This window comes from Lottia gigantea, assembly GCF_000327385.1.
Source record: "Lottia gigantea unplaced genomic scaffold LOTGIsca_101, whole genome shotgun sequence".
Lineage (NCBI taxonomy): Eukaryota > Metazoa > Mollusca > Gastropoda > Lottiidae > Lottia > Lottia gigantea.
Window position 1 is genome coordinate 445,968 of NW_008706772.1, and position 23,246 is coordinate 469,213.

The 23,246-nt window shown below is 32.8% G+C and overlaps 2 protein-coding genes across 2 annotated transcripts; one reads left to right on the top strand and one right to left on the bottom strand.

Moving 5' to 3' along the window:
* Nucleotides 1-581: 581 nt before the first annotated feature.
* On the bottom strand, nt 582-5,735 carry LOTGIDRAFT_170609 (hypothetical protein; the record flags this gene model as incomplete). The annotated part of the gene is made up of 3 exons (XM_009046435.1): nt 582-685; nt 3,495-3,605; nt 5,495-5,735. The coding sequence occupies 3 exons, from the start codon at nt 5,733-5,735 to the stop codon at nt 582-584; spliced, it is 456 nt and encodes a 151-aa protein (XP_009044683.1).
* Nucleotides 5,736-6,337: 602 nt separating this feature from the next.
* Nucleotides 6,338-7,690, top strand: LOTGIDRAFT_170610 (hypothetical protein; the record flags this gene model as incomplete). Its single annotated transcript, XM_009046436.1, has 2 exons — nt 6,338-6,610; nt 7,628-7,690. The coding sequence occupies 2 exons, from the start codon at nt 6,338-6,340 to the stop codon at nt 7,688-7,690; spliced, it is 336 nt and encodes a 111-aa protein (XP_009044684.1).
* Nucleotides 7,691-23,246: the final 15,556 nt, after the last annotated feature.

Sequence of the window (23,246 nt, forward strand, 5' to 3'; positions counted from 1 at the left end):
GTTTGGTTTTGTGAGGCTTTGTATTATTATAATATAGACCAACTTAAAAATAGTGTTCTCCCATAAACCACAGCGTCATCTTATATCTTTGTGAACAATTGCAATATTTTCGATTTTTGGTTTTTTTTATCAAATTGTTGCAACGCATCATCTGCCATGAAATGGTTCTGATACACAGTCACAGACATGGGAATCATGTTGACAGATTGTAGCATTGCACTCTTCCAATGTCTGTTGCTCCCGTTCCTGTAAGTTTCTGTCGGAATTCAAGGTCATCATCTGTATACCGTTGCTTTCTTTCTTTGGTTATATCTAAGAACATTGAGGAATAATCGACGTCAATACCATCAAAAGTGGATTATATAGCTTTATTTTGTAAAGTTTGAATCACTGATTCTTTTTTACTTCCGGTTGAGTAGATTGATGTGTTTGGGTGATTGTATTTAATACCAACCCGACTTAAACAAATGAAACCACCATGCTGAAATAAAGTTATTATGTAGAAACAGAGAAACACGTTTGTTATCGCCGAGCTAAGCACGAGACGCACTGGTTGTGAATACGTTTTGTTTTAAAACTGATCATAATAAACTCTCTTCCTCCGTAACATTTGTTGGTTCTTCTAAATTTTCCGGATAAATTTCATCATCATATTCTTCTTCTTCCTCTTCCTCCGTTGTGTCATCTAAAAAAATATATTAAAACAAAGTGATTTATCGAGAATAGCACTATTTTCTTTTGACAATTCCTTTTTTGTGTGGGTATTATATTCTATATGATATATTCGTTTAAATATTAAATTGAACCTGAAACATGTTATTCAGCGATTTTCAGACAACTTACTGACCTTTTTCAGCCTACGTCCCTATATAACTTTACATATATATATATATATATATATCTTATTTACAAATCAAAGACCGAAATTAATTTCGTACGAACTATTTAGGTAAGTGATGTCATATTACGTTAGTCTGCTCTTACCGTCTTTTTGTGGTATTTGCGTAAGTGATGTCAAAATCTAGTCAAATATTTCTGGAATTACAACAACTACAGGCGTGTAATTAGAAATGGGAATAGTATAATAGACGTTATCTAAAACCTCTTTTACATGCCTTCACGTATGTAATTGCAAGCACATCCATATAATGTGATTATACCGAGGATGAAATGAATTCTTCAATAGACATACAATCTGAAATATTCACAATGCCTCTTTATGTTATAGAAAATTAAGACTAATTATTGGATTTCGGTTCAAGCTATTTATCATGTTTACATTTAAAATCGAGTTATATATCAAAATGCCAAAATGCAAATTCCCCAATAATCAAGAATCTAGCAAGCATTATATTATATTGTTATCACTTTGACTGGGTTTGCATTAATTCCTTTCTATTTTCTGTATTATTGAGAACTTAAATTATACCGTCGAAATATTTCACAATCACTGATGTTACTTTTCAGAATAACACTACAGCATCTAGTTCGTGTATGTGTACATTATCTTATCGTCATGAAGGAAACTGTTATGTATTATGTCATATTCAGTGTCTAGTTCACAAAAATCATTCTCGAATCGTAGTGTGAATTTATCACAGAGTAAACAACGTTTGATAAAGATCGTATGTTATACCTCTTAGAATGGAAGTCTCAAACTTGGTCAACAAGTGTATATATTCATCAGTTGGACTAACAGGTGCCATAACTACAGAATAGAATCTCTATATAAAACGATATAAAACTTCTAAGCATGATTCAAATTTACTTGTTTAATGACTTATTAGTTTTATGGAATTATTGGATTATAAGGGGGTTCTGTTACGTAAGTCCACCAATGAACAAAGACTCATTTTAACCAAGTTTGAAAATTAAATTTTTTTGTCATCCTAAGTGGTAGTATACCTTTAAGAATTCGTAAATTTAGATCGTTCGACTTTGCAATGAAGTCGCAAATTAGTTTTTTTTTTCAACACTACGAACATAATATACGAGCCTTTGCACAGGATAATTTTGTGTGTTTATAAATACTTATTACAACTATAAAAGATTACTAATAAGATATCATAAAAAAACGTCGTCAAAACCAACTATATTTTTAATCACTTAACCGAATACTTTATATGTTATACACACAATCAAATTTGTTGGAGAAAGTTTGTAGGTTTGTTATATGGAGTTTCTTTTCATACCATTATTTATTATTAGATAGACGCCACTCTCTCTTTCCAATTACATAACCATAATAAGAATTTATGCTGAAACCTATTTAGTTTTAGATATGGAATAAATTGCTTTATTACACAAATTGAATATTAAGTTGATATTTTTCTAGATTTGTGTTAGAAAGCTTTCAGACTTATATTTCGACTTATTTGACATGCTGAGTTACATTTAAGCTGAGTGTTACACTATTTATTTACATACAATTTTTTTTATTGCATTGGGGAAATAAATGCGCCTTGATAATAACTGAAATTTGGTACAACATAAAAACCATGTCAAGGTACCGAGGATTGATGCAGCCAAATTATTACATTTGAAAGCTTTTTTGATTCACGTAGCCTTTTCGCATGAAGAATTAAATGTTTTTCTTCGTATTTAAAGGGATTGTAAGGAGGTTTTCTAAAAAAATTATGTAAGCATCAATTTGCGCCATTCCAATTTTCAATTAGATTTCTGTGGTTTCTGTAATTCCTCTAAAACTTAAGTGTTTGATGACGTCACTTATCGCAATATATGCTTCATCTCATAAAAACGTCATAAAACACTAAGTTTTAGTTGAATTGCGGGAACCATCGAATTCTGATTGAAAATTGGAATGCGCAAATTGATGCTTTCAGAGAGAAATTTAGAAAACCTCCCGATGTGTGTGTCCCCGATACGCATAAAAATTCCATTAATACAATTACAGTGACAATAATATAAAAACTGGTTCTAGATGAATTTTTTCTATGCCCAAAAGGGTAACAGATTGATCAACTGACTCAATGAAAGAATTTTGGGTCACAAACTTACAGACAATATAATATGACCTTTAGTAGGCATACTACAAAAATCGAAGCGTTTAGATCTTAAAGGAAGTTTTAAAGCAGTTTTCTAGCAAATTATATATGTATCAAAGATATTGATAGCATTAATTTGCTCCATTCGAATTTTCAATTATGCGTCTGTGGTTCCTCAGCGTTTGATGACGTCACTTATCGCGAAGGGTCTCATGTGATAAAGCTTATCAGTGACGTCATAAAACACTTGGGTTTTGTGGAATTGCAGGAACCACAAACGTCTGATTGAAAATTGTAATGGTGCAAATTGATGTTATCAGTGTCCCTGATACACATTTTTAGAAGACCTCTTTACAACCCCTTTCAGGGATATAATTTTCTCAATATACACCCCAGAAGTGGCTGGTAACTCCCCCCCCCCCCTCCCCCAATCAGTTTCAGAAAAGAGTCCCGACAGTTGTTAGCTGAAACAAAACCTCACATACTCACCAAATTCACTGTCGCTCCCTGTCTCGTCTTCATTTTCCTCATCTGTTGATGATTCACTATCTGATTTCTCGTTTTCCTTTTGATGTATTTGACAGTAACCTCTTCTTTTCACTGCAGAAAGAAATCACTTAAGCAGATCAAATTCGAATACATTTCAAGTAATACGGTTTAGCGCTTTCATTTTTGATTTCCCCAGCGCATAGAGAAATTAAAGGGTGTAATCGAGCAAGACCTACTTCTTGCACGAAATGTTTAAGAGCTAAATTGTTTCTGACAGTTTCATATTTCTCTAATCAGAAAGTAATTCCATGAAGTAACTCGATCGGAAACTAATACCTGGCTCAGACCGTCACGTTCAACAACACATTACACTGACAAATTGATGCTTGCAAGCCGATCTTAATACGTACATTGCCCTTAGAGGAAAGACAATATGTGGAACATTATGAACTGAAAGAAGGCAATTAACACTAAAATGTTCTAGGTTGTATAAGAAATGAAATGAAATGAATGGAGTTTTACGGCCTACTTTTCTGGACCTTGTGGGCTAATAAAGACGGGCAACGCCATGCAGGGTGCCATGAGGGAAATTTTGCCAGATTTCCAACTGTCGGGGGATCTTTAACGTACACAGTCTGTAGCACACGGGGCCTCGGCTGGGTTGTATAAGAGAAGTTAAAAAGGAGGCTAAACTTAATGTGGCCAAACCAAGTTAAAGGGACATTCCGATTTTTTTATTTTGTAGGTTGAAAAATATTTTTGTTCAAATTTGTGAAAACTTTAAACGAAAATCTGTAGAAATGTATCCCATAACGTTTCTGAAGGTTTTAACTAAAAAAATCCAGCTGTTTTTATATGCCAAGACTTTACGTAAAAGGTTACGTAATCTTTTAAAGTTCGTTAGGCTTTTTGGAAGCTGTTAAATACTGTACGGATTTGAGTAAAATTAAAGCCTAATTGTGGAGAAATATTTCTCTTAGTACGCCTAAGTTTTCTAAAGATTTCAACAAAATATAAAGCCAATCACCGAAACTAGGTTAAACTTCTTAATTAATAATTAGTATTTTCAGTTTTTAATTAACCCTTTCTTTTAAAACAAATTCAGTTTGATCAAAGACACATAGATATAAATAGCATACGTTAGGAATATTTTCAGGTATAATTTACGACGTTTTTGATGATTATCCGGGTTTGACATATCATAGAAAATAGAATTTATGAGGCATATTTGAAGGGATTATGCGATTTTTGTGCAGTTCTAGTAGACCTACTTCTGAAGACATTTTATCACCCAAAAACAACCCTCGTCAATCAATTAAATAAAATAATTATTGGAGTAACCAGAATTGTCTCTTTTCAGAATAAATATCAGACACCAGGTTTGTTTTCAATTTAGCATTAAAACGAACTGCTTTCATCGAAGTGACCACAATAAAATACATATCTACATTCCAGACCATCATTTCCATTCCCATTGTGCAGAAAAGTAGGACGTAAAACTCCATTCATTTCATTTTCCATTCCCATAAATAGAAAACCTCTAGACGACTGCTAGTAACTTAGTTTATAGTAAATCAGTTTATTGTGAGCAAACAGGAAGTCTGATTTTAAACGGAAAAGCGCAATAATCTAATACACCATTATATTTCCTTACAATAACAACATACACGTTAAAAGTGCCCCCCCCCCACCCCCATCATCGCTCATTTTATTTAGATAATCACCTGGTTAAACTACGGTTCCCTAAACTATTTCTTCATCTTCATGATTAATTCTCTCACATCTACATGTCTGATGCCACTTACTATGCTATATGCTGGTAAATTCTGCTTTACTCGTACAGGCGTGTACGCATACCGGCAATCAGTCTATAATGCAGATCTTGGTGTTTGATTATTTTTCTGCGGGTAATTGCACTTACATTGGTGAGTTGACGACAAAACTATAGATTTATAGACAGAATAATAATGTAATTTCATTTAAGCTTTAAATTGGCTTACCTTTTCGTTTGGGTTTAAACGTAGCTTCGACAGAAACAGTCATCATATCTCTAATACCACACGGTATATCACATAGCGGTATTTTTTCTACATATACTTTAGAACAATATCCCATTTCTTGTAATCTTTTAAATAAATGTAATCGGGTGTTATTTAATGTGAAATATTTTCCATCTTTTTGGGTCACCTGTAATCGAGGATACTCTCCTTTTTCAACCACCTTTTCACAGAATTCCTCCATAATCGTTTCATCTGTCTTATTTGTCTCAATACAGTTGGTAAAATGAATTTTGGACGGATATAATCGAATTTCTAATGATTTGTGTCGATAACTAAACGTTTGTGACAACATGGTCGAGATTTGAGAAATCTTGTCTAAACTTTTAGCAATTTTATCAATATGAAACTCAAATCGGCGTTACATCAGATCGCTGTATGTAATGTAATGAAGTACAACTTTTTCGCAAACACTGTTGAATTCGGAAACGATCGCTATCACAGTTGAAGCCAGACTCAATTCACCTCCAATCGTAGAAAATCCAATACCACCGTTGCAAAAACACAACCACTAAAAGGCTTTGTAGAGAGTTATCTATTTGTAGGAGTATTCCCAACTCATCCCATGTCCAATCAGAGTAAATCAAAACACAACCTGCAACAGCCTTGATATAAATATCTTATACAATTAAAAATAGCATCGCAGGTCCAATCAAAGTAAACCGCATATATAACTGATCAGTATAGACGTCTGCTGATGATGTAATAGCATTACCAACACAACTAAAAAAATCCAATACGACCTTTGCAGCAAGTGGCCGTACATACAATGTAAGAAAATCCAATATGACCTTTGCAGGAACTGACCGGGCATATACTGTAAGTAAATTCAATATGACCGTTGCAAGAACTGGCCGGGCATACACTGTACGTAAGTTCAATATGACCGTTGCAAGAACTGGTCGGGTATACACTGCAATTAAATCTAATAGTACCGATCCAGGAACTGACCGGGCATACACTTTAAGTAAATTCGATATGGCCTCTGAAGGAAATGACCGGGCATACACTATAATTAAATTCAATACGACCGATCCAGGAACTGGCCGGGCATACACTGTAAGTAAATTCAATATGACAGAAAATCCAATTCGACCTATGCTGGAACTGAGTGGTATATACTGTAAGAAAATTAAATATAACCGTTGTAGGAACTGGCTGAGCGTACACTGTAATTAAATTCAATACGATCACTGCAAGAACCGGCCGAGCATAGGCTACACTGTAAGAAAATACCTGTAAATCACACTGTGTTTATCTAATAGAATATAATTAGGTCCTGTAATTGTATTTTTACTGCTTCACCGCTGATGTTTTTGTCGATAAAAATCTAATTATCGTCCATAACAAGCCTATCTTTATTCCTTCATCACTTCCTTTCACATCACGCCTCGCCTTGTCTTTATTCCATAGCGTCAGTTAAGATTTGTAGTAAATCCTACCGGCTTAACAATAACAGAATTAACCCTCTTTCTCTGAAAAAAACATCACTTCACATTTTCACGGTTCCCATCAATCCTGAAAGTATAGCAGAAAATTAGAATTGATTTGAAAATTGAATGAATGAAAAAAAAAAGATGTAATCTTCTAAACGCACTGTTCGCATGTTTTACTCCCATAGGATATTTATAGAAAGACAATCGACATGACGTGGATTGTTCGGAGTAATCTTCTATTTCCAATTGGATAATAAACAACATTATCTCTACATAAACTCATCAATTCATCTAATTGATAGCTGCAAGGATATCAGAAAATCAAATTGCTTTTAAATTCTCAACCTTTCACGGCGAGAAAGGTCTACGACTCACGTTAATACGTCAGTAAAAACAGTTCCTCAACTCAATTGTGATTCTCGACGTTATAGAAATGTACTGCTTCGTTTATCTCATATCTGCAAATATTGTGGAAAATCAATTTGGTTCTCTATTTTCAACCTTACGTGATATTTAAAAGAAAGGTTAGGTACTAGTAAAACATGTCCATCTACATTCGCCTGCATGCGCTGGTTAGTACATACACAAAATAATTTTTGAAAGTTATAACGATATATATTATATGTATTTATTTTCTTAGATGTACAGAGGTCTTACAACGTTATCAACCAGACAGACACAGGGAATCTTAAAGAGATTATAAAGAGGTTTTCTAGCCTGTATATGTGTGTATCGGGTACACTTATAGCTTCCATTTTCACCAAACCTATTTCTCTTCCGACTTATGTGATTCCGGCAATAAATAAAATTCATGTCTAGGTTATGTCGTCACTATCACATTATTAATGTCATTCGATTCGAGCCAAATGGTTTTTTTTTCGATAGTGACATCTTATTTGGCCAATTGTTCTAGAATAAAAGGACCAGCAGTCATCAAACGGAATGGGAATGGAGCAAATTGAAGCCACAAGTGTACCAAATACTTACACAAAGACTAGAAAACTTAAAATGGAAATAAAATTTAAATTCTCAAACTTGGTTAACAAGTGTATATATTCATCAGTTGGACTTACCAGGTGTCATGACTAAACAATTGAATCTCTATATAAAACGATTATCTATTAAGCTAAATAATCATTGAAACACGCTTCAAAGCTCATTTAAACCATGTTTAAAACTTTGCATTTTTTGGTCATCCTAAGAGGTAGTATACCTTTAAAACTCCCGGGCAAAATGGGGAAAAGCAAAAAAAAAAAAAAAGAGAAACGCACTGAACACCATGATGACAACTGTCTTGTCAAACAAAACCACAATAGGCAATGAATAAATTTCATGGTAGCCTGCTTTAAACATTCCCCGAAAATCTTTTGATTGTCATCTGTAGGAATTAATATTTGATTAAGGTTGAACCCCAGTGACCTTTTTATCACGAATAATAGTACCAGAATTGTTTATTTCTAATAAGATGTCAAGGTTTCAGAAATTCTCATATATATTGAGCATTTAATTATTATAGCATTATCCTTCAAATTATCACTCGATTATTCTCTATTATCAGTATTACATCTTCAAGAGGCCGTGTAGTCAGTTATTTACATTTCAAGCCTCAATTTACTTTTAAATGAAATGCCAAGGTCCAAACAAAGTAGTTATAACTCCATGGCATAAGTTTAAATAATAAGTCTGCAAAATGTGTAAATGAATTGCTTGTCTTAACCTTATATGATTTCTATTTTTAAAGATGGGTTTCCATATTATTGAGTGTCAAATTTAGCAAACTATTTGATTAATTGGTGTTTCTAATGCATTATCATGTATTCTTAATCATATCATTATGTTCTTATTGCATATAATTAAGAGTTTTAACCAATCATAAATGTCCATGTATGTACAGTCTGGATAAACAAAAAACAAAACTTTTTGATCTTTTTTGATCGGTCACTCATTGGAATTCTGCTTGTAATTTTCTTCTTTAATTCTTCTTCTTTATGGATATGTGAGACAAACTGGTATTTTTCCAAGTCATAAGAACACCTCTACTTTCTATTCATATAAGTATTGACATTTTCATTTTCATAAGTGAAAATAGGGGAACCCATCTTTAAGATGTTTCATCTGTCGCTACAATACTATGTAGCCAGGTTTCAATGAAAATTATGCTAAGCAGTATATTGTAGTTTGGTCTTTGCGAAGCATTGTTAGCAATGAGTATAACGATTGTGACGAATATTTTTTTCTTTTTCGGAAACAACATAGACACAAAAGTTAATTTTGATCCAAGCTAACTTTAAAATAAATCAACAACGCATACGAGATTGATGGAATCTTAGCCCTTGATATAGCAACACTATGATATACTCGTCACTTAGTTTGATTGGTCTGGACGTTTTTCTCGACCAATTAGATTCATTGATACATAATATTTCGCTGAAAGTTGTGGTCGTCAATAATTGTAATACGTTACGATGATTTTTAGAATTCCGGCCTGCTGTATCAAGTCCAGATGTCGACTGATTAAAACGACCATGAAAGAAAAACCTTGCTAGCTTGAGAAAGACTATTTTATTCGGTGTAGACATCACTTCAGAGTTTATTTGTGTGGAAAGAATCATCTTGAAAGAAAATAATTTGAAAAGTTTTCCATCATCCGACATATCGACAGGAATCTGAAATTAATAATGTTATATTAAAACCTAATAGATTTAAAAGCTTTCTATATGTAGGTGATAAATTAGCCCCATTTACTGCTTTTATAAGATCATTAGTAAAAGTTAACTTTATATTGATGAGAGCCAAGTCGATATATACAACCAAATCAGCTTAATACAGTCGTAATCTCTGTATCAGTGTATTCATCTATCTATTCTTACAAATAGCAAACATGACCAATGGTGAATACCGTTTAATGACTAAATTGGAAGACAGTGTATTGTATATAATGTGCAATGAGTAAGAGAATTGCTGGCTATTGGAAAATTTCGGTTAGTGATAATTCATTAAACTAAGTAATTTTGAAACATTCTTAGTCACATATAGCGATTCCATTGTTTAGTCATGACACCTGGTAAGTCCAACTGATGAATATATAATAATATCCTTTTAAGGAATTAGGATATTGGTTGGTGTACTTTGTACCTCCATGTATTGCATCTCTCTTTACGGGTATAAAACATTCCATAGATGAATATAAATACTTATTGACAGGCTCTACTAGCTTTAAAATGTCAAGCTCCTACACACTGCGTCTATACCTTGACTACAATAGCCACCTAAAGGTATCACGCAAGTGAATTGGTTTGATTGGATTATACGCTAGCGATTACAATCAATCAGGGCCATTGGCATAAAAACTAAAAACTACAGTTAATTGATTGTTGGATGCTCTCGTTGGCTGTATTCGCAATAGAACTCTCCAATCAAATCGATACCTTTACAAAACAATTGGCTAATGAATCCAAGGTATAAGACGCATTTATAGCTTGGCACTGTGAAGATGAGATCTTTTCAATATCTGTTCATGACAGCTTAAAGTACAAGATATACACAATTTATAAACGTGTAGATTTCCCTACATGAAACATTATTGCTGCTCAGTTTTCAAATGACTCTCTCGAGCAAAATATCATGTCTGTTGTTTTTACTTCAGACAGAAAAGTAGTCCCAGGTGATACATATTGATAAATTACTTTCCTCTCTATTTCAGCTCTAACATTTTAAAGGTGACCGCTCGCATAAATTTATGCCCTACATAAATCAGCCTTTGGGAATATAAGCTTATTAACATATACATGTAGTATACTCTGTTATAATATTCGATATCTGAGTAGGTTACCCCGACATATTACAGAGATAATCTAATTATCTAAACCTTTAATTTGTACCTTGTTTTATCATAAATCTTTACTTTGTGACCTAGATCAGTGCTTTCATAAGACTACGTTCTCATCACCAACACTGACATTCTGCGCAATCCGACATCTTTTTGGTCCCGACTGATTTCCTGCTGATATGTCAGTTTTAAAACACTCCGACATTCTGTGTATTACGAATTACGACACTCATAAAAAGTTATTTAATCCGACAACTAAATGTTGCTGAGAAGGCAATGCTAAATTGTGTTTGAAACCATGCACCAAAATTGTGGATATGCAATTACCATAATATTATGATCATGTTTACTTATTTAGGTATGAGCAATTATATTAAAAAGGTATATTATTAAGGTAATTTAAAACAATGGATGCTGACCTACCATGTATCACAATCTACTAGTTTGTTGAACACGATCATTCTTATGACTTAGTCAAGGACCCCTGAGGCTAGGGGTACGAATAGAGGGCAGACTGACTTCATGGGGCTAAGTGTCGAGGTTGAGATTCCAAATGCGGCAGATCTGTGGAAGATCCATATGTGCAAGCCTTTAATGGAAAGTCTCGGATAGGGTTCCGTAAGAAAATTTTTGAAAAAATGAATTTGGTGCAATCTGACACATATTTTGGGACAGTCTAATTAAAATGAGACCTTAATTCCGTTCGTATTTTATTATCGAATGTTAGCTATTAGATTTGTACGTAACCACTACCTTACTGTATGGATGGATGGAAATTTGACTTCGTGGACGGAAACCTTAGCTGTATATATATTAGAAATGTCGTTGTCGAAAGTAAGGTAGTTAAAATGGAAAAAAATAAAGCCCAGTCATCTCTAACTTAATTAGATGAACATTATCGATATTTCACTGATTCTTCTCTCACCGTCAGTAGTGAATATATCTTTATTAGAGGTCTGACACAAGAGCAGTTGTACAGTAGCGGACAACATTGTTAATATATATAGACGTATACGACGTACGCGTAAAAATCAGCAAGTCTCGGACCTGTTTTTTTTTAAAACTAAAACACGCCTAGTATGTAAAAGGTACCACATTACTAGTTCCTCATTACAAAAAGAAGTTCGATCATTATAAATACCAGACTAATATATTAAATAAAAACATACAAAACTTTAATTTCAAGACTATTCATAAAGAGTCAAACTAAGACAATAATATTTTGACCTCATGATTATAAGAATTTAAAGGGACAGGTAGACCATTTTCACTTTAGTCTCAGAACTGGAATTTTTTAGCTGAGCTAATCAGTAAAAGTGTTCACAGCTCACCATTGAAATTTATGATTTCAAATCCATATGTGTCCATGCGTTTGATTGTTAAAATGACGAGTCGTCAATTTGAGATAGCCTACTCTTTGATATATAGAAAAGACATATATAGAAATAGTGAGTAAAATTTCTAGTTTGAAGTATCTTTAAAGGAATTATGTGATTTTCGTACATTTCTAGTACTCCTGAAGACTATTTACATATATATTCAAGATTCAAATCAACCCCCCAAAATCGCGCATATGTCCCTTTAATAAAACCAAATACCAACTTTATAGATCGAACCATTTCGATAAAACAGGCTTTTTAAAAATATTTATCAAAAAATATAACGCCGACATGTATCATTTTGATATCACCTATTTTTCCTGTTTATCAGGAGGTATTTCATTCTATTTCTCTTTCATTCTAAATTTCATTTTCTCAAACTTTCTACGACTACAGTTGTCAGCTAGAGAAAAAAATTGTAAACTATTGAATTGAAATCAGGAGATTTGGGTTTCCGTTCCTTTAGTAAGAAATTATCCAAATTTCAAAATTCAAAATGCCATAACTTTTCATCAAAAATCGTTTTAAGGTAAAATTACAGTAATTACTGATGGCATTATATTTTTTGACAAGGATGATTTGAAAAGCCTGCGGTATTTCAAAGTGGGTTAACTTCTGAAGTTGTAATTTATCGAAAAGTTGTCTTATATATAGTAAATATCAGGCCAAAATATTATGATCTTAAAGATGGGTTTCCTTATTTTTTAGTTATCATGTATTCTTAATCATATCATTATGTTCTTATTGCATATAATATTAAGAGTTTTAACCAATCATAAATGCCCATGTGTACAGTCTGGATAAACAAAAAAAAGGCCTTTTGACCTTTCTTGATCGATCACTCATTGGAATTCTGTTGGTAATTCTCTTCTAATTTAGCCAATTATGAATTAATTATGGAAATGTGAGACAAACTGGGCACACCTGTACTTTCTATTCATATAAGTATTAGCATTTTCATTTTCATAAATGAAATAAGGGAACCCATCTTTAATCGATACTTTGATAATCCTGAAATGACAATGGTTACAGTTTTTTAGTCCACCCGATTTAAACAACTTCTCTTATTTGAAACAACACGCATGTCTTTACGTGTCAAGGTAATACAAATTTAAAAGGGTTCTAGGTATACCCAAAAAAGATATTTATCTGTCTAGTAGAAATCTTTAACATGAATACCCGAAGCATACAACTTATTGGTCTACGTGACAATATGTAGCCTACATTCTTTTTTCTGACAGAAAAGTCGACATTTGAGAAGTGACACTATTTCCAGCTTAACGAGTTTTTGAAATGCAGATTTTCAGTTTTAGTACAAAAGAAAATCTACTACAGTGTAATGATATCCGGCATGTACATGTTTTTATTATGTGATTGTCGTTAAATTTCCGATAGGTTCCTGAAGCAATCGGAAGTTTGATCTGTTCGATTGTATTCATCTAAACAATTTACCATTTTCCTTCTGTTTAGAAACATCTATTGCTATGTTAGATTAAACATCTTATATCCTTGGTTACGCAAGTAGCAAAATAAACTGATAACATGGGAAATTTTCAGACAAAAAAGATTTTTGTTGAAGTTTTAGTTCTCGTATACCGTGAATTTGCCTTGCAGTCAGCTTTGAAAGAAAGAAAGAAAGAAAGAAAAGAAACAACTAGATTTTACAAGGATAGCAACTTAGATTCACAGTTAAGGATCCTTTCTACCAGCTGGTCCTTGGCCAAACCTCTTGGCTTTCATCTTTTCCGAATTATCCGTACCCATTTACAGCTGGGTCGACTGGAATTATGAGTAAAGATGACTTATTCAAGCTCATCGGACTATCACACGCCGATCGATAATTGTCATACGTCTTACCAATAATCCTTTTCGGGTTATGTTATTTCATTTCATTAGAACTTATTTACCTCTTCATAGTCCAATAGCATATCGGAAATAATTCCGGAAACATTTGGGTTGAGCACAATTTTCGTTTTGCTCAAAAAACATTCTAATATTTATAACAGAGATGGTATCTTGGCACTCAACAGGAGAACGATTTTCTTTCAGTGGACATTTGACATTATCAGTTTTTCGTTCTATAGAGGTTAACGGCGGAGATAAGTTCAATAACTTCACAAATGTCAGTAACGTGTATCATTATAGATGGGCTCATTTTTTTACATTTAGTTAATTTTGGATTTAGACGAACTTTGGAAAAGTTTTCTCTTTGTAATGATAATAATTCTTTAAAGGGACAGATGTGCCATTTTGGAGGGTTGATTTCAGTCTTGAATATACATAAACAGTCTTCAGAAGTACTAGAAATGTACGAAAATCGCAAAAATTCCATCAAAAATACTTCAAACTAAGAATTTTACTCACTATTTCTATATATGTCTTTTCTATATATCACAGAGTATCTTACAATGACGAGTCGTCATTTTAACATGCAAACGCGGATAATTCTGTACACGTATGAATTTGAAGGCTCAAATTTCGATGCTGAGCTCTGTACACTATTACTGATTGATTCGCAAAAAAATTCCCGTTTCCGAGACTAAGGTACGATTGGTCAATAAAAGAACTCATATATTACTTCGTGAGCGGAATTTCAGGTTTTCAGGCAATAATTGATGTCTGTTTTCCATTAGATTAAATGTATTTGTATTTTTTCTATGAATTTTAGATTATTTTGATTCAATTATGTGTTTTCTTTTATCTATTGCAGACAGAGACCAATATTGTTTCCTCTTTTATTTGATAACATTTTTTCTTGATGCTACCAATATGTCACACTTTTTATTTATTTATCTTTTAATTATCAGAGAGGTTCAACCTATTGTGTTCTAGTGGCTTTTACATGCGACAAACTGGTCTCATGAGGAAAAATGGTTTCGTTGAATTCGTTAGCAGTTAAAATTACATGAAATTAAATGAATGGAGTTTTACGTCCTACTCCTCTGCACTTAATTGGGCTAATGAAGACGGGCAATGCCATGTAGTGAGCACTGAGGGGAACTTTACCAGGACAACGGCAAAAACATTTTTTTTGCGATTTCTGTTGAGGGATCTGTAACGTGAACATCTTGTATTACACGGGACCTCGGTTTATTGTCCCATCCGAACAACTAGAGGCCTTTGCCATGTCAGCACCTATCATGCATCACTGACAGTGGGAAATGGTGCTGAATGATCCGAAGGTATTACCTTGACCTAAATGCAAGGATTGAACCCTGGACCTTCAGGTTAGCTTTGTGAAACGTATCTGTTTTTTCAAGTTTTGTCATCGTTTCCACCAATATACATTAGCAAGTTAAAGCAAGTGCTAAAACCATTCACTATAGATATTTGTGAAAATCTCTCAACAAGCCACAAAGTAAATTATTTAAAGTGCAGATAGTTTAATTTGATTGTAGTTTATATAATGGGATTTGACAAGTCAATTTTTATTCCAAATTTTAAATTGGAAAAAATAAAGTGATTGTTAATGTGTTTCCTCCAATAAACCAATTCAAATAAAAGTTCTTTTCCTCGACTTAATTTCATTTTCGATTTACTACTCCATATAATGTGAAAAGAATAATAAAAAGAGACTTCTAATTTTCTCGCTTATTGGGAGTAACAAAATTAACCATTCATTGTATTACAGGGTCGCTTATCTAGTTGGACGCTTGATTGATGGCATGGGGATCCGACACATTGGTCGAAATAGTACGAATCTAATCAAAATTAGTTTACACTTTCGAATCTTTTTTGATTCTGTGATTTGTGTCTTTAATATATCTTAAAAGTCTTCCAAAATACTATTTGATTTATCAAGTCTTTAGCCGTTCTTCAAGATGGTAGATCTTAAAAAGACGCCCCGTGAAAGTAACATTTAAACTTAGATAATTATGGATACACATGGATTTGAAGGCTCAAATTTCGACGGTAAGCTGTGAACATCATTAGCCTACTGATTAGTTTAGTGGAACAATTCCCTTTTTCAGACCATGGGACGATTTACTCCCGAAAATGGCGAACATTTCCATAGTATGTTTTTGGTTTTTTTTTCATACAGGTGGTTTACTTGATAAATCTAATTATGACGTCACTATTGAAAATACCATTTGTCTTGAATTTTCATATTATGTGTATAAAAGTAAAAAAAATTTTGTCTTCGATCGGAATGATACGAACCACATGACGTTCGACGGAAAATCGGAATGTGTATAGCTAATAGAGGCTAAAAGACCAAGCGTCTCCAATTTACAAATATAGTTTCTATAGGGCATATTCTTTCAGGTTTCTTCTTATAGACAATATTATTATTATTAACAATTCCATTTAAAGGATTATTTAGGTTATACAAAAAAGACACATTTTGTTAAAACAAGCTATAGAAATGCACCATATTAGTAAACAATTTGTTATAAATTAAATTGTGGTGTGCCAATGTTGATAAAGTCACTGAGGAGATCAAGTATATTTAGTTTTACGTCAAAATTTTAACTCCTGATCGGGTTTGAGGGGTAGTGTTTTTGTGTGTTGGAACATATTGCTGAGTGTCTAGAAGCCAACGGACCCGATATGAATCTAAAAGCCAACGGACCTGATATGAAGTTTCAGCATTTGATCATTTATCACTTTATCACTTATCACTTTAGGCTACCACTTACCATTTTACCACTTATCACTTAATCAGTTTAAACATACTCATGTACCTCGCCAACCAGTTGCAAGAGGCACATCGGGGTAAATTCACCAGTGTTGTTGTTCTCCCAAGCAGCGAATATTGTCTTTTGTTTGGGACTTGATTTCGATTGCCTATATCGTGTCATTAGACATGCTTTCAGCAACTTTCTGTTTTTTTTTTCAACATGTACATTGTATCTTTTAGATTACGTTGAAAAATATTTCTCTATACAATAAGGTTATCATTTTACTTACATCCGTACAGTATTTTTCTAACAGCTTCCAAAAAGTATAACAAACTTAAAAAGTTTACGTCATGTTTTGAAATATTTTGGCGTTAAAAAATTAACGACTGTATATTTAGTTAAAACTCTGATATTTGAAAGTTTAAATTAAATTTTTTGGTCAATTTAAGAAATTCCAAAATATTACATAAATCATGAACTTTCCAGGGACAGACTGTACGAAGTGTAAAGATAAATATTATGGCTTTGATCAACAATCAGATGATGTTTGTAAGAGCTGTAATTGTAGCACTGTCCTGTTTGATTGCAGATTAAATTACGTGATCCACGTAATTTAATCTGCAATCAAACAGGACAGTGCAACTGTAAAGACGAAATAACAGACAGACAATGTGTAAGTTTCTTTTACATGAATTCAGTAATAAAAATGCTCAAACAAATATAATAGATATCTATTTGAATGTTCCATTCTCAAGGATATCTGGGACATTATTCTCAAAAAACTAAATTGAAATAAAATCCAGAGATAGTTATTATATTGGATAGTAAAACTAAATTTAGAATATATTTTAATGATTGACCACTCAAGGTGGCAAAATTGAATCATATTAAGTTTTAGAGAATTAGGTCCCAGGATAATGGATGAAATGGATTGAATTTTTAGTCATAAATATTTCTTTTAACACAAAGTTCTATGTTTGGTATCTATTTTAGTAAATGTGTATATTCATGATAAATGATAAAGAAGATGTATCACCTACTATATATATTGTTATTAAATTATATTATTGTGGCATCAAGAAAACCTCTCAAAAAAAGTTTTTTAAGAATTATAACTGGAATAATCCATTTGGAAAAAAACATTCAAATCTAATATCAGATTCTTATCAGCTGATAAAGCAAACATTTAGACCACATAATTGCTTTAAATCTACAATTTACTATAATGATTAAGCTGCTTTACATGCTAAACAAATAAAAAAAAAGTAGCCAAAAAATGCACCTGATCAGTAATGTGAAATTTAATTCAGTCACCACGTGGTAAACTGAGTACTCCTTATGGTCCTGTTGGTGGGGGGACAACCATCACGTTTCTCTAGATTTCGAAACCGAAATGCCCCTTTAAAGCCAGTGCTAATATATAATTCTTATATTACAAGCCAGTAAATTATTTAAAGTGCAGATAGTTTAATTTGATTGTAGTTTATATAATGGGATTTGACAAGTCAATTTTTATTCCAAATTTTAAATTGGAAAAAAATAAAGTGATTGTTAATGTGTTTCCTCCAATAAACCAATTCAAATAAATTCAGCCTTCAGATCTATAACTAGTCCTATTTACGATTTAACAACAGAAAGTTGAAAATGCATTCGCATTATTGTTTCGTTACGTCATACGTAATAAAATATTCCAACCTTTTATTGCAGCCTGCATCAGAAAAAAACGTCCTTTTCAATTCGCGAATATCAAGTCGCAAATGACCAGGCGGTATAGCGCAGGAGGAGGAGGATTTTATCACCGATCTTGTCTGTGTGTGGTAACTCTTGGACGACCACTATACACGGACGGTCGTTGGTGGTGTTGTATCGATGTTACAAACAATGTTTCGTTCTGACGTTGACAATGAATGCATTTGCAACAACCTATGTACTCTGTCTTGCTTGCAGTCTTCAGATCGCCTGTTGTCAGATTTCCTGATAATCTTGGCATGGCTGATAAATCGAAATGAAGAATGTAAGCCTGACGGTTTTGAATGTCTTTTATACCCATACAGTCCCCCATATTCACGTGCGTCATGATTTTGACGTGACTTTTCAGCAACTTGGTCCCATTTAACTTTTGAAGACTGCGTTTGGGCATTTTAAACACAAATGTAAACTGAACTTTAAGGCAACTAAAAGGATCAGTAGAATGTTAAATCTAAATTAGTTGACTAAAAAACACGACAGAGCCAGAGTCAGTTATTTTTTTCCAGTATTTTTTTGCCTTTCAGTAAATATATATTTATAGATGTTATAATGTTACCTCAATACATAGTACGCTTTTAAATTCCTAGATATCATATGCTACATCAATACATAGTGTGTTTATATATTTATAGATGTTATATACTACATCAATAGATAGTATATTTATATATTTATAGATGTTATATGCTACATCAATACATAGTATGTTTATATATTTATAGGTGTTATATACTACATCAATACATAGTATGTTTATATATTTATAGATGTTATATGCTACATCAATACATAGTATGTTTATATATTTATAGATGTTATATACTACATCAATAGATAGTATATTTATATATTTATAGATGTTATATGCTACATCAATACATAGTATGTTTATATATTTATAGATGTTATATACTACATCAATACATAGTATGTTTATATATTTATAGATGTTACATGCTACATCAATACATAGTATGTTTATATATTTATAGGTGTTATATACTACATCAATACATACTATGTTTATATATTTATAGATGTTACATGCTACATCAATACATAGTATGTTTATATATTTATAGATGTTATATACTACATCAATACATAGTATGTTTATATATTTATAGATGTTATATACTACATCAATACATAGTATGTTTATATATTTATAGATGTTATATACTACATCAATAAATAGTATGTTTATATATGTATAGATGTTATACATTACTATACTGCATGTATGTATCTTAGGTTTTATTCCTTATAGTTTTTTTTACTTGATAAATCTAATTCTTTAAGACAAAAGAGATAACATTGTCGTAACTTAATACTTCGCAATTAACTCTAAGATATTCAACCATTATAATACCTTTGGAAATCTCTTTGGAAAATTTCGAGAGAATCTGATAATCTTGGACATTATTTATTGGTGTTTGTCACGTCATATATTGGTTGAATTAAAAAAAAATCATTTACCAACACAAATGTAACATTTCCCAATTGTAAACCATAATCTAACGTCTTGTTCAGTTAGATGTTTTATGTGTCACGTGAGGCTGCTGTAACTTTGATTGAAGAAACAAGGGAAATCTTGTATATCAAATTCATATTGATATTGGTTATTTTTCAACCACTTTCAGTGAGTTTCTTGTAAATAATATGAAGAAGTGATATAAATATCTGGCTTTTGTTGCAAAATATATACTAAACAGAGTTTTTCTGGTCGCTATATGTAGGCCTATTTTGGACATTTCTGACATTTCTGTTATTTTCTCAACTACATTCTCAACCCAGTTTGTTGTATATATCCGTTTTGCTATGAAGGTATACCAAAATGAGGTTTTATAGTTTTTAAATATCTATCTGGGACATCTATAGCTTCTAATTTCATCACTGCAGTTTTCCACCCCATGCTCATTGTAAGGCTCCGTTCAATACTATTCTAGTATTATGACGTCAGTATTGAAAATACCATTTGTTTTGAATTTTCATGTTATTTGTATAATAGTAAGGGTTTTTTTTTTCTTTGATCGGAATGATACGAACCACGGAAAATCGGAGTGTGTATAGCTAATAGAGGCTAAAAGACCAAGTGACTCCAATTTACATATATAGTTTCTATAGGGCATATTCTTTCAGGTTTCTTCTTGTAGACGTGAAGGATTTTTTTTTTCATAAACACCATTATTCCAAATCCCATTCAAATGTTTATTTAGGTTAAACTAAAAAGACGCTGTAAAATCGCCTCGTGTTAAAATAAGCTGTAGAATAATGAAGTCTAGCACCATGTTAGTAAAATTTTCCTTTCAAAATATAACAATTCTCTTAGGATTTGAATGATTTCAAGAAATTGTGTTGTGTCTGTCTATAGTGATAAAATTGCATAGCAAAAAGATAGCTTCTCCTGATTGGGCAAAGGGGATAATTATGTGCGTTGAGGGAACACTCTACATGAAAGCGGCCGAAGCATTCACCATTGCCCCACCGACACTTGCAGGTTTTTTGTCCCAGCGATGCAGAGGCGGAGACAAAGGAGGGGGGAGGGGTGCAGCCCCAAGCCCTTCGCAGCCCCACTAGCAAATTTTTCGGGTATAAATCTAATAACTAGGTTAGAAATTCGGGCAATCTCAAATAATTCGCCCCCCCCCCCCTCGGGCGTAAACCTGGCTCCGCCACTGTCGCACTGCATTGGCACTTATTTCGATTTACAACTGTGTGCGACCTGTTGCATTATTTCCGAGTATGGAATTGTTATTGTCATGATACGAACTAACTACGAATACAAGAACTAACAATACGTTGACAGTGTTGTCAGTGAATTTCCGCATGCCATTTTAAACTGTCGGAAATACATGACACGATTGTTCTTGTTATTTCCGTCATTCTTGTTCATCTGCATGTACAATACTAGGAATATTTCTGTGAAAATGACAATATGGTAAACCATACAAAAATGTTGCAACTTTTATTTAAAATTGAAGGGCCTGAGCAATTGTTCAAGTTCAGGCCTACAGAATAATACATAGAAAAAACGCGAACAGTTTTAAATGCCGTTGGTGTGCAGTAGCGTATTTAGGAGGCGGGTGGGGGTGGGGGGTGTTGGGGTCTAACATAGGTCTACCCATCGGACCTATGATAGGTATCATTTTAGACCTCCAAATGCTCAAAATTCATCTCAGGCCATCTGAAATCCGTTATCTCCAATTTTTGGTCCGCTCCTCAGGCCTTTTCTAGATAAGTCGCTGTGGGTGATGATTGTTCTATTTTTTAGGTCTTTTTTTCACATTCCAGTTAGATTTCAGTCTACAAAGGCGATTTCATAAAGTCGCATAATTAAATTTATAACTATGTTTTGTTTTGTTACAGGCAAACTCAAAATTTTAATTCTGAATTGAAATAAAAAACATACAACTCTATTCCTTTAACCTGTGGAAGTGACTTCATTTGAATTGAAAAAATCTTCAAAAGTGGCTTTCGGCTACGTCATTTCAGTAGTCTATGTTTTATTGATTTTGCGGAACAGGCATCCAGCTGTATACCCCCATACTAAAACAGATGGGAAGGAAGGGTACGTTTACATCTTGGATGTGTCGAGGTTTATTTCTTTAAAGAGATAGGTAGGCCAGTTTTTTTGACTATTCATAATCTAGTATCAGAAACTGAGCTAATCAGTAATAGTGCTTACAGCTCACCGTCTAAATTTTTACCATCAGCCCTCTCGAAAACACAAGTTTCTGACCCGTCTGAAGTAAGTGAATGATGCTAAAATTTCTAATGTTTGTTTCCATCCATTAAACTGAATTGAAATATTCCTGTCAAACATTCAGCCAATAGTGACAAATATAGATACAAGAATAATCTCAAAACAAAGAAAAGGCTTTAAGAGGCGTTGAGGAGGCTATCTTGACATCATTGGATAGAATCTCGCTATATTTGTTAAAACACCCACTCCAGGTCTTAAAGAGTTTCATATCTACTTTCCTTTCAAGTTTTAATATCAAAGGAAACATGTCTCTGAAGAAATCGAGAAAAAAAGCCAATCAGAAGTAAATCACTAAATATAGGGATCATCCTACACAATAATTCAAATCGTGGAATTTTTAACCTTGCTCTACCATAAATAGAAAATATATGTATGATATGTAGACGTGTTTTTTAAAATTAAGAATTCAAATTATACCTTCATTACTTGCTGAATAGGAATAGGCTAATAGAAAAATATTAAAACAGAACCTTAAACATGTTGTTGCACAATGCGATCTTCAGACAACTGACCTATTTGAGCTTGCGTCCATATTTTTTGCCAAGTTTTGACTTATTTTCATGTCTACATTTCGAGACTGAGTTTTAACGTGTTTCAAGTTCTATTTTGATGTTTCTATATTGCTCTACAATTAATATATTTTGCACTATTTTAAAGGGACAGATTCGCCATTTTCGAATATTGATTTGGGTTTTGAATATGTTTTCAGAGACTAAAGCACGATTGGTAAAACTGGTTGCGAATCTGTCCCTTTAACAGTGAAAATATTTTGGCATATTGTGACTAAATGATAACCAATAAACATTTATATTCACGCTTGTAAGGCTGAAACCATTATTGATGATGTATGAAATATCACCTGCTATCACATGAACACCTGATAATTTGGAAATAGCACAGTAATTAGTAGACCG